Below are 12,921 nucleotides of genomic sequence, written 5' to 3'. Positions count from 1 at the left end.
ACGCCTACCGTTGGAAAGCACACACGTAGGTGATCGCTTTGACCACGAATTCAAAGGTCAAAAGCTACTAAATGGGTTGTAATTCTAATAAAGTATTTTCATCCCTTGCTGAATGAAGTACCTGTTCACCTAACACGCCTCCTAATTTCAGGTCAGAGACCAGCAGTCTTCTATCGGATTAGTACCAAATTGATTAATATTATTGAGGCATTCTTGATTTTATTGGATGTTTTAGCTGATAAAGCGATCGCGTAAACACTAATTTTATTTCTGATTATGTTACAGGAAGGTATTAACTTAAGATTAACTTAATAATCCCTCCAAACCTTCATTTACCCAAGACAGAAAATTTCAAAACATTTCTGAACTTCCACAGCGAATAATAAACTCACAAAAGATAAATCCTTGTGATTAACCAGAAATTAATATTACATTTATTGAATCAACCATATTAGGTAAGGAAGGGACTAGATTATTCAATGTGTATAAAGAAGAAATACTAAAAATAATTTAATAAAAGTACCTAATACAGTGGATTTCATTTATTACGACCTTGGTTATAGCGAGCGTTGTGCTATAGCGACGTCATATGTAATTCCGTTGAATTTAAAGCATAAAATTCATGTGGCTATAGCGACTTCGGATGTAACGCCGAGTTCGGGTGTAACGACTTTTTTTAATGAATCATTTGTAACAAATCCCTAGTAATCCCATGCTGATATAGCGACCGGAGTCGGCCGCTAAAGACACAAAGAGCTTTCTTATATTTTGTTTACATTCACACAAAACAAGTGTGGTGACCTATACCGTTGTTTCTGAGTAGCAAGTGTGCTTAGTAAACTTTTGAATAAGTGTGACTTCCAGATGTACATTTACTGTTAAAAAAAGGCGAAAATTGTTTCAAAATTGAAAAACAGTGTGTGTCTGTATCTTCTTTAACTTTGCCTATAACGACTTCTGGATATAACGACGAAATTACAGTGGTCCCTTCGTTGTCGTTATACCCGAAATCCACTGTATTTAAAAAAAGGCTTTAAAATAAAAACTGGAATCACTGAATTAATATTTCTTAATAGGTGTATGCTTTTAAGTTTTTTTTTTATAGAACAGAATTCTTAAGGCGGTTGTCCACATTGCCGATCAAACAGTTTTCGGGTGATCGAAGCCGATTGATCCGTATCGGATCGTAAATAGTACGTCCACTGAAACCAAATTGGATTTTTAATTCCGTACAAAGTAATTAGTGTATTTAATAAACGAATCTCATCGCCTATAATGTATTGCTCCTCATGAGTACATAATCGACCCGATCCTTGCTATACTTGCAACATCTAGTCACGATCGCGGTAAGCTGATCTTTATCGTTACGACTTCAGTCTAGTCGGATTCGTAGACATCCGACCTTAGTGCGCGCATAGTACTCGAACTTAATCAGTTTTATTTTTACTACGTAACTGTTAGGTACCTGTAAAAAAACATGTTTTTTAAAAATTTCCATCAAAATATAATAAATATTGCAAATCTTCTTGCAAGAGATTCTACATTCAAAACCATTTTATCAATTCTTTTGTTCAAAATATCTCTTGAAGCAAGGTTTATGGGATTGTTTAAAATTTGATAAAATCACTTTCGGGGTATGTTGACGTAGATGCAAATTGATTAGCACTTTAATAACGATGTCGATATTAGAATGAAGATTCGGGCTATAGAACCGTCGTCTATGTGAACTATTCTGTCCAGACGTTTCGTCAGCTACTACGGCTGACATCCTCAGTGGTAGTGCTGCGTTGGCAACGGGAACGTAGATTATATCTCGACTGGACGACAGTCGCTGTCGAGACTTCGAGATATATTCGAGGATGTCAGCCGTAGTAGTAGCTGACGAAACGTCCGGACAGAATAGTTCACTTAGACCACGGCCCTATAGCCCGAATCTTCATTCTACTGTGGATTCCGGCCGTGAAAGCCTTTGTTCTTATGATGTCGATATTACGATGGCGGTTCAATAAGTACCCGTGTTAGAAATGAAGATACCTTTTTTTTAAAGTTTTTTTTTTATTTTTCAACTTTTAGAAAGATACACTCCTATCAACGACCCTGCCATTTTTTTTAACCCTCCAAAAAATAAGATTTGTCGAACTCTCAAAAATCCCGCCTGTCTCGGCGATGACTTTCTCGTTTGAGCTAAATTTCTTTCTCGCTAGTCATTTCTTCATGGTAGGGAACAAGATGAAGTCACAGGGAGTCAAATGGGGGTGTGCGGCAGCAAATTCATAACGTAATTCATGCATTTTGGCGGCAACAACTCCTGATGAATGTGCCGGTGCGTTATCGTGTTGAAAACGCACCTTCTTTTTCGTCAAATGCGTCCGTGTCTCCTTCAATTTTTTGTCGAAGCGGTCCAATAACTCACTGTAGTATTGTCCAGTGATCGTTCTTCCTTTTCCTAAAAAATCCGTAAAATGATTTCCTCGGTAACAACGTTTGCCAGGCTTCCTGGTCGCTCCTATCAAAAACGGATCTTTGCCCACGTTTAAATTCGTTGAAGCAATATCTAACTGTGGTCGTAGATGGCGAAATGTCTCCATAAACAGTATCCAACTTTGTTTTCATCTCCTCGCATTTTTTCCCATCCAAAAACAAAAAGCGAGTTACCGAACGATACTGCTCTTTTTCCATCTTAGCGAAAATAACGAAACACGTCTCAGTCGAATGGCTGCTAAATCCAAACTAACCTATCAATCAGTCTGAAATTCATTTTGGCGTGGTTTGATAGATGGCAGCACACGATTACAACACCAATTTCCCTCACGAACGTCCTCTGTCTTCAAACACGGGTACTTATTGAACCGCCCTCGTATTTTTGATTTGTAACGTTTCGTGCTGGAGAGAACTGATCACACACTCACTTCATATACGCTCACGGAGAACATTTGATCTCCCTGTATACTGACGAAAGAAAATTGGTCATTCAAATACAAACACAAATCTGAAAAATAATGAAATTTTAATTGAGCTGCTTCGTAAAACTTGTACCTACATCCCAACTTTTCACTATCGCGCTCGTATACAATTGAACCACGTTTTCATTTTAACATTTTCATAAATAATAAAAGGACGCGAATATCATGTTTACCTTAATTTTTTTTTGTTGATTTAATAAAACTTTTTTTCCGTCGGTAAATATTATATCGCGCAAAATGGATTGTATTATATATCATTCCATTAGGAGCTTTTAATGTATTATTTCGTGACATATACAGAAAGGAAAGCCCGCAGAATGCTGAATACATCATTAATTCATCTGAAAGCGTTGTAACGTAGTACATCAGCATGTAATAAAATATGAAATTCAGGTGACGAGGTAACACCGATTTTCAAAGCATCCGGTACTAAAAATGGCAAAATTAATAAAAGGCATTAACGTAGTTTATTTCTGTTAGCGGTGTAATCGTTAATAGATAGAGTCTACGTTGTATGCGGACAGAATATAATTATAGTCCAGTCGGTAGAGAATTTTCTCGACATAAATTTGTTACCGGATGGGGGTTGTTCCTTGTTGTGGGCGGGGAAAAATTAAGCATCCCTGTATATTTGTAAACTTCGAAAAATTGTGCTTTAACAAATGCGGGAGGTCAAAGTTGTAAAAAACAGATTTTTAGATCTAGTAAGCAAGGTATGCCTTTTGGAAAGAAAAGTTTCAAATAAAAATTGTAAAGAAATTCAAAACCTTCAATTTGAGTCGCGGTACGATCAATTTTGTCAATTGGTTACTGCACAAATCACAAAAAATCGTCAAAAATTGCCATTTCTTATATATATTGATTGTTTATTGTAAAAATTACTTTTTTAGTGGTTTTATCACATTGAAATGAAGGTTTTTAAATTTGAAATCGAATTAGTTTTTGTGGGCGTAAATTGGTCAATTTGTTAGTGAAATATTCTTAATTGTTTATCCCAACAGACATGAATAGTTATTGCCATAACTTTTTTTTCAGTAAACTCTTTCAGTTGTACATAGATTCAATCTCTTCGTAAAGGTGGAGTTCTTCATATCCCGTTAGGGGCAAATAGAAAAATTCATTATATCCTCTTATTTATTGCTGTAAAAAAGGGGGTCATTTTTCTTTATAAACAATTACAGCTGGAGCGACTCCTACGTAATCTACGAATTTTTAACCGAGGAATATGAAACGGTGACTTCGAAACAATCATTAAAAGAGCAAACTAATCTCCTACGACCAACAGGAATCGAATTAACTTTTTTTTTAAATCACAGATTAATTGTTTTTAACTATTAAGAAATGAATAAATAAGGGGATAAAAATTAATTTTTTAATTTGCCCCTGAAGGGATATGAAGAACTCCACCTTTACGAAGAGATTAAACCTATGGGCAACTAAGAATGCTTTCTGAAAAAAAAGTTACAGCAATAACTATTCATATCTGTTGGGATAAACAATTAATATTTCACTAACAAATTAACCAATTTACGCCTACAAAAACTAGTTCGATACCAAATTTAAAAATCTTTATTTCAATGTGATAAAATCACTAAAAAGTCATAAGAAATTGCAGTTTTTGACGATTTGTGCAATAACTAATTGACAAAATTGATCGTACCGCGACTTAAATTGAAGGTTTTTGATTTCTTTACAATTTTTATTCGAAACTTTTCTTTCTAAAAGGCATACCTTGCCTTCTAGATATAAAAACCTGTTTTTTGCCAACTTTGACCTTCCCATTTGTTAACGCACAATTTTTCGAAGTTTAAAATTATACAGGGATACTTAATTTTTCCCCACCTATACAACAAGGAACAACTTCCGTCGGGTAAAAAAATTTATGTCGGGAAAATTCTCTACCGACTGGACTATTAATAATAATAATAAAAATTGAAAATAGTTTTCTTTTTAGTTTTCTAAAATGACAGCAATTCAAATGTTATTTTTAAAATTTCGAATAGTCTACGAAAGTTTCCAATACTTTTCAATTTTCGTCCGTCACCTTCCATTCAGGAGCACTGCAGTCGACTACAGACGGCAAATAGAAAAAGCTAACAATGAACTATAAAAGCGCCTTGACGCTACCGACGGACGCCTGCGCCATCAGCGTCACGACGGCATAATACGTGATGTGTGTGTTTATATGTATGTATGCGAAGTTGAAGCAGGCAGGAGCTTTGCGTTTTCATCATCGTCAGTTCAAACCATGACTGACGATCGTTCACACGCGACGCGTTCAAAAGGACGCTCGGCGTCGATATGCGCCACGAGTTCCACGAGCATGGACGCATTGCACTCTCTCGCGGCCGCGAAAGGTGCAAGTGCAACATCAACAGACCACGGCACGTCTTCGGGTCGACCACGAAGACCTGCGGCCCGTTCACAAAGCGCAAAATTAGTTTCCGGAAGGTCCATTAAAAGGAAAACAGTACAGGCTTCCGGTTCTGCATATGCCGAAGTAGGCAAAAGCCACTGCAACAGTGAGCCCAAACTAGCCCATGATCAAGCACGTGTCACCCCCGACGTTTCTCCTAACATTAGAAGAAAAGGATCAACTAGACGAGGCACGTCAGTGTATCAAAGGAAATCCACAACATTGTTAGATGTTCCGGTCGAGTCGAGAAGCTCTTCGGCCAATAACATCGAAAGAAGGGAAGGCGAAGATGAAGATTCATACCGATTAAGATCATTTAGCTTCACATCTAAAGGTAGCGTTTCTTTCAACATCTTTTTAAGATATTCTGCCATAATTAGGTACGGATAGGTGTTTTATGAGCTTGCCTTTAAATAGCTCTTTCGATTTGACCTATTCTTGAGTAAGTGAGACTGGCTATGACGTGCTGAAGGGATCCAATAAGTTTAAAATCATGATCCACGTCTGGCAATTTCGATAGATTACTGACCAAGAACTGATACTGTAGTGAAAACACAATTCGCATCCGTGAGTCGTCATTGACTATGACAATTTTCAATTGTTCCGTGTTTCAGGAAAAAAATATGCTAAGATGTAGCTATGTTTTATAAACAATAACTAATTAAGAAACTATCACTCCAAGTATCTTTAAATTGAATTCAAATCTTTGATCACACGTATTTAACGATCGGTTACTTTTCTGATTCTAGAAAGGAAAAAAATGTTAGAAGCGTTCGAAATGAGGTGTTACATGCGAATGATGACGATACCGTAGATAGAAAAGGTTAGAAATAAAGAGATATTAGAAAGAATAGGAGAAGAGAGAACTTTATGGAAGACAATAATAATTAAGCGAGATAGGGTGGTAGGACACGTTCTTAGGCATAAAGGGCTAGTCAGAGACATATTAGAAACAGAAACGGGAGTTAAGAAGGTAGAGGTAGACCTACATAGATTAGTTCACAAATAGTTAAGGATGTGGGATGTTTTAGTTTTAGGGAAGTGCTTCTATAACTTCAGGATAGGAACCTTATTACTGCTGGATACCTACTGTTTTATTCCAAATTCGTTTTCGTTGCAATAGATTGTTATTAGATACAATCGCCTCCAGATAATATTAATGATCACATGGCCTAAACCATGCACACTATTATATGAAACCAAAAGCTTACCAAGCAAATTGTCAAAAGGAAAATGACTTCAGTTACTACTATGCAAATAATAACAAGTATAGTTACATGGATTCAGATGGTGGACAGTGCTGACAGTTACGCTATTAATCAAATTTATAAAACCAAATGAAATTTTTCCATCAAGTAGTTTTCTTAATAAGAGGAATATGTTGAGAAAGTAATGGACATTTTTATGGTATCATTAACAATATACAATTTTAGTCAATTAAAAATTTTAATAAAATCGTATCGAAATCGCATATAAAAATCTAGATTGAACATGACAGGAAAGATAAAAAGAACTTTCATGAATTGTCTTTCCTAAAATAGTTTTTACTAAAAGTATTAACTATAAAAGATACATTCAGGAATTTTTTCAGATGGGTATTTCGCTTCAATAGTTTCGAAAATAGAGAGTATTAGACGATGTGATAACGAGTTTCATAAAGGAAATATCTCGTGACTGAAGAGTATAAAGCAAACATTTATAACTTTTAATAATTTTAGGCTTGTGTTGCTATTGACCTTTTAGGAGTTCAATGATGCGGGTTATTCACTTCTTTAGGTCAGACCAGAATTGATATTTTAGGATATCAGTGACTTTATTGATATTGATGGTCAATCAAGCATAGAGGGAGATGTCTTTGAGGGAACCGCGAAGGATTTTAACAATTGTGGTTGATTTGTTGAATTGTACCTGTAGGGTAATTTGACTTTGCTTTGATGTTCTCTAATTCGTTAGCTTGTCGCGCTTTCGGGTTTCCCTATGAAATTTTTTCACAGTGGTGTAAGATATTTTATCCTCTTGAGGTGTGCAAGTGTGATATGTTATCAATGAAAGTTTTTAAGTCCTGTGCGATCTCTTTCAGGGGTTTAAACACTATTATTCGGGTATTGTTTCTGTTGTGGATTTGTCCAAATTATTCTATGTGCCTTCATGTACATGGAAAACCATTATTATGGTTTATGTGTTGAATCCTTGCACAGTGGTGTAAGATATTTTATCCTCTTGAGGTGTGCAAGTGTGATATGTTATCAATGGAAGTTTTTAAGGTCTGTGCGATCTCTTTCGAGGGTTTAAACACTATTATTCGGGTATTGTTTCTGTTGTGGATTTGTCCAAATTATTCTATACGCCTTCATGTATATGGGGAACCATAATTATGGTTTATATGTTGAATCCTTGATGTGTGTTTGTTTGATACTTTTTTTGATGGCTTCCAGTGCCTTCTGAAAAGTGTGAAGGAGTTTTGGCAATGATGGTTAATTTGTTGGATGTTAATGTGACTTTACTTTGATGTTATCTGATTCGTTGGTTTATTTTGCTTCCGGGTTTTCCCATGTAAACATTTTTGCAGTGGCTTGGAATCCTTCATTCTCTCGAGGCTCGAAGTGTGATATTTTATCATTGAATGATATTAAAATACATCCAATTTTTTGAAAGACTTGGACATTTTTCGGATAGTGTTTCTGTTAAGTATTCCTTCCATTTGTTCTGTTCATGCGTGTTGTATGTTTCTTTGATATTTTTGGTTTTCATAATTTCCAGTGTCTCGCGATGCCTTCGGGATACTGTGAAGAGCTTTTGACTGATATGTTTAATTGTATCTGTAAGACAACCTTTTCATCATCACTGTGGTATTCCGCTGAAGCTGGTCAAGTGCCTTAATTTGACTTTGATGTTCTTCAGTTCCCTGGCTGACCTGTCAGATCTTTTTTGAAGGATTGAACATCCTTTCCGTTTAGGATTCGTTCAATTTGTTCTGTGTGTCTTCATATTCATATATATATAGAGGAATAGCATAGTTACGACAGAAGTATGAAATCCTTAAGGTGTTTGTTCGTTACTATTACTTTTTTGTATGCTTGTATCTTCGTTTGCTACTAGTACGCTCCTTACAGCGTTCAATTCTGTTTGGATATGTGTTTCATGTATGACGAATAAATCATCATGTATATTGATGAAAAAAAAACTTTTGGGTGTTTCATTCCCACCAGCCACTAATGCTGGTGGGCGGGCGTCCCTCCGGACTATGCCGGAAGGTAGGGCGGAAGGCCCTCTTCAGCATCCTTTCGGGAATCATGATAATAGGTGGGTGGTAGTTCAGGTGAGAAAGATGAGACGGACAAATGAAGACAGAAGAGGATGAAATATTATCTGTGGAATATTACCGCCCCAGCATTTGCCTAAATGATCCAAGAAAACCATACAAAAACTCGGACCAAGGCAAACGGACCCGGAATCGAACCGGCGTCCTCCCGAATGCTAAGCAATGGTCTAGACCTCTAGGCCATGCCGCTCAGTGTATATTGATGTAGTTCAAGAGCCTATTTAAAGGCACCCCACTCGATGTTGTAGGTTAGAAACCATCAATTAAGTACACCTTCCCCCCTCCCCATGGAAGAGGAATTTAGAAAATTATTTCTTCAAACGTGTCACTATCTAACTCTTAACTTACAATTAGCATGCACATGAATGAGAAGATGGAAAACAGTGATATACAGACAGATGAATAGACTGAAACCATCAGGATTCCCCACCTTATTTGTCGGTACCTAAGGGCCTTCCCATCCGGCGCTACGTAAAACCTACTCCAATTTAATTATGTTGAATTATAAATGATGAGCACGTACGAATTATAAATTACAAAAATGTCTTTAAATACAAAGTAAATAACTTTAAAGCTGAAACAACTTTGTCTTTCCATTGTCGTAAAACTCCGAAACCACTATATGAATTTTTATGTGGTTTTCACTCAATCCGGAGGAAGTAAGTTACGTTTCAACATCACTATAGCAAAGAGTGATGAGAAATGTTGCCACCTAAAACCCACCGAACGTTTATGATGCAAACTAGCCGCGTTATTAAAGCTGTACAGAAAATTTCCCAATATACAACACTACTTAATATTTTTCAAAAATGACACGATATGACTCAGAATTGATCTCCCAACTCCAGTAGCTATAAAAATAACGTTAAAACTGTGTTAGGTATATTTGGCGTCAACGTTGTGTTTACTATGACCTTGTATTTCAACACTTGCTTAGGGTTCTGTTAAGAATCAAATGAAAAAGTCGCCGTTTCGTTCTCGTTTGTTTTTGATGTTATTTTCAGTTAACCTTAACCAGGTTTCAACAGGCCGATGCGATAAATGTAAATCTTGAATGCAAACAATTAATAGATTATTATTTGATGTTCAAAATTTAAAATATTATTATACACTTTACCAAAAAAGTATCCAAGATTGATATTTCGCAAGTACCTGGTGATTTAATTTTTATTATTTTGCAATCGTGTTACATAGTATCAACAAATTCATATTTAGGTCACTGGTACAAAGTTGGTAGGTACATCTAAAGTATTTATTTGAACACCTACCTACTACTGGGTTAGTAAGTCAGTTAGCGATTGTTTAAATAACGGAATTTATAATAATAATCAAGTAGTGGCGAATCGAATTCAAGATCACGAAGATACAAGGTTGTGTCACTGTCACCTGTCACTTCTAGGTTCCCCAATTATTTAATAATATAGACGATGATTATTATTATACTGTTAGGTTATTAGTTAACTATAGCTAAATTGTTGGCTAGTCATTCTAGGGTTGTTCGGAAAGTCATTTCGTTTTTTTTTGTGGAAATGAAAGACAGTTTTCGTATAGTAAACAAATACTTTATTAAATTATATATTGACCGTTCCGATCCAACACCTTTTGCCATCTTTCTGGTAGTAGCATAATTCCAAGCTCATAAAATTTTTGGTCTTTGCTGGCAAAAAACTGATCGAGGAGGTTTTTGACCTCCTCATTTGAGGTGAAGGTTTTACCTTCTAAAAAATTTTGGAGTGACCGGAACAAATAATAATCCGATGGTGCCAGGTCTGGAGAATATGGTGGGTGTAGCATTGTATCCCATTCAAGCTGTAAAAGCTTTTGGCGAGTGACCAAACTTGTGTGAGGTCTCGCGTTGTCTTGGTGAAACACTACACCTTTCCTGTTGATTAGTTCTGACCTTTTCTGTTGAAGTGCATCATTCAGTTTGTCCAGCTGATGACAGTAGACTTCCGAATTAATCGTTGTGTTATCCGGTAAAAGCTCAAAAAAAACGATTCCTTTAAAATCCCACCAAACAGACAGCATCACCTTTTTTTGGTGAATATCGGCTTTGGAAATGGTTTGAGCCGGTTCATCTTTTTTGCTCCATGACCTCTTGCGTTTGACGTTGTTGTATACAACCCATTTTTCGTCCCCAGTGATGATGCGCTTCAAAAACGGATCATTTTCGTGACGTTTGAGAAGCGAATCGCAGACGTCAATGCGGCGACACAGATTTCTCTCTGTGAGAACATGGGGAACCCATACATCGAGCTTCGAGGATAATCCCAGGCCTTTCAAGTGGTCATAAACTGTTGAATTTGATAAATTTAACCTCAATCCGATCTCACGTGTTGTTATTCGCCGGTTCACATCAACTAATGCCTTTATCGCGTCTTTATCAGCTTCAACCGGCCTTCCCGAACGTGGTGCATCTTCGACATCAAAATTGCCGGATCGAAATTTAGCGAACCAGTTCTGGCACTGGCGTACTGTCAACACACCTTCTCCATACACATCAGTCAATTTCTTTCTGGCTTGAACAGCATTTTTACCCTTTCTGTAGTAAAACAGTAAGATATGTCGAAAATGCTGCTTATCGCTCTCCATATTTAAAAGGGCACCAACCAAAAACTACTGCGTAGAATTAATTGGAATTTTTCACACACAAGCCTTGCTATATGAGCTCTCAAAGCATATAAAAATTATACGGCTTAAATGTGAAGTTGGGTGCAAAAGAATACAATTAAATCCTCTGTCGGGAAAAAACGAAATGACTTTCCGAACAACCCTATACATTGTATAATCCACTTTCAATATAAGATTTAAGTAATTATATCCCATTTTTAAATATTTAAAATTCGTTGCTGTATAACAAGAGTAGTGGAGTAATTTTTTGCTAAATAAATATATCAAAATCGCTCCGTTATGACAGTTGTATATTTCATACTGGCCAATTCGAAATACTGCAAATTATACAGTCAAATAAACATAATTATTCTACAGAAGCAGGTGCTTCACTACGAGAATGTAGGGGTTTAATATGGCTGCAAGAGGATCGTTTGGTGTCGATTAAGTTCGAGTAAATACAGTTGCACATGGCCTATGACATTACTACAGAAAAGAAATAATGTAGGAGTGATTTCCCAAATATAAGTACATTTTCATTGAATTTTAAACGTTGCGAATATTTTTCGTAGTAATTGGTTGGTAAGATTGCCCTTACATGTATTGTTTGATGTTTCTGTTTGCTGTTACTGTGTGTAACAGAACAAAAAAAGTTCTTTTAAGAACAAAGATTGTTTCTATGAAAATATGGAAGCATTTCAGATGAAAAGTTGGCTGAAGGTGTTTTCACGAATTCTACGTTACATTGTATTTTTCAAAAAACGATGCAGACCTTTGATGAATGCATGCAGTGTTAACATGGTACCTAAATGTGTTTTATTTTGTATTGATTTTTCGCCAAAATTGACGCATTCCCACTGTGTTTCCTATATTTTTTTTTTATATTGAATGAAGTGACAAAAATTCGATGACGTTGCTATGTTCGGGATGTTCAAACGTGGAAAAAGTCAGGAACACATTCAATTCCTTAAAATAAACTTTATTTATTTAGAAAAGCGTATGGAGCATCGGTTAATATTTGTGTATATTAAACATCTAATTCTAACTAATAGAAGAATAATCTCAATTGAACAACATAGATGTGTTTAGTCGTAAGTACGTATTTTTGAAAATAGTAAGTTCACACAGTCTGGATAAACATAACAACCGAAACTTTTAATGAGTATTTTCTGATGAATATTAATGAGTATTTCGTCACGATAAAGAACGTAATTAAAACCGTAGAACAGAAAATGAATCTAATTAAGTGTGTTATACCTACCTTCGTTAAAAACAAAGAGTAGGTGGAAATTTGCTGATGGCTTTGTCAAAGACAAAGAAGAAGTTAAAACTGGAACATTTAATCTTTATTACAGTCGATGTAATTAATTGTGGGGTACACCTACGTACTAGCATCAAACAAAATAGATACATTGATGTAAAATTAAAATAAAGTTGGAGTCAACCCTGCTAAATTATTTAGAACAAAACCCGAAACGCTGGACAAGAATTCGTTGAATAGGTGCTATAATTAATTATATTCCCTATTACTATCTATTATTTATTAATTTAATGAAGTATTTCATGCATAGTAGGGATATAAAGCAGATGATAACGCAGGGTCGGGTCGC

The 12,921-nt window shown here is 35.8% G+C and overlaps 1 protein-coding gene across 1 annotated transcript in view; it reads left to right on the top strand.

Annotated features, from left to right (window-relative positions):
* Window positions 1–5,211: 5,211 nt before the first annotated feature.
* Window positions 5,212–12,921, top strand: part of LOC108736243 — a 104,030-nt gene continuing 96,320 nt past the window's right edge. Inside the window, exon 1 of the mRNA XM_018468603.2 lies at window positions 5,212–5,713. Within this exon, the coding sequence (XP_018324105.1) occupies window positions 5,212–5,713 (502 nt within the window). The remainder of the gene's footprint in view (window positions 5,714–12,921) is intronic.

This window comes from Agrilus planipennis, unplaced genomic scaffold (assembly GCF_000699045.2).
Source record: "Agrilus planipennis isolate EAB-ADULT unplaced genomic scaffold, Apla_2.0 scaffold126, whole genome shotgun sequence".
Classification (NCBI taxonomy): Eukaryota; Metazoa; Arthropoda; class Insecta; order Coleoptera; family Buprestidae; genus Agrilus; species Agrilus planipennis.
The sequence above is the reverse complement of the archived record's forward strand: the minus strand, read 5'-3'. Positions and strand labels throughout refer to the sequence as shown.